The sequence below is a fragment of the Engraulis encrasicolus genome, chromosome 23 (assembly GCF_034702125.1).
Source record: "Engraulis encrasicolus isolate BLACKSEA-1 chromosome 23, IST_EnEncr_1.0, whole genome shotgun sequence".
Taxonomy (NCBI): domain Eukaryota; kingdom Metazoa; phylum Chordata; class Actinopteri; order Clupeiformes; family Engraulidae; genus Engraulis; species Engraulis encrasicolus.
In genome coordinates this window covers 13,238,509-13,240,967 of record NC_085879.1, presented here as the reverse complement: position 1 = coordinate 13,240,967, position 2,459 = coordinate 13,238,509, and the positions used below count along the sequence as shown (strand labels likewise).

Here is a 2,459-nt window from a genome sequence, read left to right as displayed (position 1 = left end):
TACCACTGCTCAGGACATGACGGGGTAGGGACGTGGAGGGGTGTTTTGAGAGTGGTAAGGTTACCTCATACATACATTCAATTGAGTGAATTCTCATCCTCCCCTTTGCACCCTCGATGTACCACCACCATCCCCTAACCGGGTCAACTGTGTCCCCCTTTTCTGTCCACCCACTCTCTCTCTAAATCCCTCCCTGACACTCTTTCCCCTCCTCCACACGTCATCACAAGCTGCCACTTCACGTGGAATACAGAACAAGAGTGAACTCCATCTTTTTTTGTTTTGTTTTGTTTTTAACACATTCTCCATTTACACTTCTTACACACACAACAAAAACTCAGTTCATTTTTTTCTCAGTATCAAACAAACAAGCTAGCGTGTTTTCATCGTAAGGAAAGATTAAAAACAAATAATTAAAAAAACACACTCTTTTATTATGGCTGGAGCATAGGGCTCTTCGTGTACTGTTCTACTAGCGTCTCTAGCTATAGGCCCCCCACCTTGGGCCTTAAGTAAACAAAGTGATCCCTACTACTCGCTAGGCGGTGGCGAAAAGTGGGTAACTCGTGTGTCTATATAGCCTACTAACTCCTTACCTACTAGGTGATTACTCTTACACTATATTCCCAGTTTCATATCCTCATTCCCTTCAAACAGTGCATCCTCAAATTATTTGGCTCTTGGTTCAGAAAACATTGCAGCAAGGATTTGTTTCGTTTGTTTGTTTTTTAGTGAGAGGGGTCGTTTACAGATTAAGTGAAAGAGACCAATGAAAATGGCTCAGTCCTTTTGGGCATGGTGTAACACAGGGCAATATGGCAGCCTCCACAACCTCCATTACCACACAAACACACACACAAGGCTCATGCTGCATTGGTAATGAGACAGAGACAAATAATAATCAACAACGGCAAGCCTAGTGTAGTTTTGTATATAATTACACGTTATCGAAAGCAACACACGGTTCACAACGTTGGTGCTACGAATGCATTAGCAATAGCCAGAACAGAGTTAGCTTAGCTTAGCTAGCCGTGGAAAAAAAAAGACGGCACTTCTTCCGTCTCTGTCTGACTGTAACAATGCATAGTTTACGACCGTGGGTAACATCTGTGGAAGATTATCGAATGACTCATGCAAAAGTATTGCTGCCATGGACTCTAAACGCTACAGGTCAGTCTCTCGTGCTGAATTTGTTTTCTGTGTGTATATGTGTTTTAAGGGAGATATCAAATAGTGGTTTTGTAGGCACACAAACAAGCATGTACTGTTAAAAAACAATGAAAACAAAAGGAAAAAACAGTCAGGCCCTGAAAAGTTTGGAGTATTACTGTAACACTTTGTGTCTGTGGAACAAGGCCCAAAATCACAGCACCGGATATAGCATATTGTGTCTTTTGAAGTGAACAAATAAAAATACAAACAATTACCCAAGGTGTTAAAAATCATTATTGTTGATTGTTGATGTATTTTGAGTTGCAAACACCTCCCATTGATCAATCTTACAATAGAGTGAATCAGAAAAGGACCAACACTACAGCAACAATCGTGTTATACTTTACAGGTCTATATAAGATATACAGGACGTGTTTTTTTTTCACTCTTCTTCCAGAAAAATACACAATGCAAAAATAAAAAGAGAGGAACTTGATTCCCAAAATCCACATATGAGCTTTCGAATTCCTTTCACTCTCACTTCAATACACATTCAGTGAGACTTCAAAAGTGAGACAGTCAAAAAAAAAAAAACACAAACAAACAAATAAAAGGAACCTTACAAAAAAATAAAGAAAACAATACTATCCTTCATGGTACAATGGATATTACCGGAGTACTTATTGGTTAAAATGGCAATCAGTGAGGGGGGGTTAAAGAAGCCAGCTCAGGATCATATCAACAGTGTGTGAGAGAGAGAGAGAACAAGAGAGAGAGAGAACTAGAGAGAGAGAGAGAGAGAGAGAGCATCACTCTCTCACTTCTTCTTCCCCCAAACCCTCCTCCCACCCGTTTCCCATCTCCACCATCCTTCTCCTCCTCTCATCCTCCTCTATCTCCTCTCCTCCTCTCCTCCGCATCCTCCTCCTCTCTACTTCTTCTCCTTCTTGGTGGACTTCTTCTTGCTGGCGGGGGTCTGGGCTGCCTTGGGCGCCTCCGCACCTCCAGCTCCGGCCTCGGGGTCCATAGCCGGGCCGCCCATGGCTCCTCCGGCCTGGGCAGGGGGCAGGGCCTGCTGCTGCTGGGGTGGTGCCGGTCCCATGCCCATCTGGGCCGCCATCTGCTGCTGCATGGCCTGCTGCTGGAGCATCTGCTGCTGGGGGTTGGAGGTGAGGGTGGCGGTGGAGCCGGGGATGTAGACGTTCTGCCGGTAGTCGGGCACGTGCTGCAGGGTGAACTGGGGGCTGTAGCGCGTGCTCAGGCCCATGGTGCCCGGCTGCAGCGTGTTGGTCGCCTCACTCACCTCT

General features: G+C 45.1%; 1 protein-coding gene across 7 annotated transcripts in view; it reads right to left on the bottom strand.

Annotated features, from left to right (window-relative positions):
- Positions 1-2,048: 2,048 nt before the first annotated feature.
- The window catches only part of LOC134440135 (protocadherin gamma-A2-like), a 138,298-nt gene continuing 137,887 nt past the window's right edge, over positions 2,049-2,459 (bottom strand). For all 7 annotated transcript variants that reach the window (XM_063190085.1, XM_063190084.1, XM_063190082.1 and 4 more), the window contains one exon: positions 2,049-2,457. In XM_063190085.1, the coding sequence (XP_063046155.1) occupies positions 2,084-2,457 (374 nt within the window). In that variant the 3' untranslated portion in view covers positions 2,049-2,083. The remainder of the gene's footprint in view (positions 2,458-2,459) is intronic.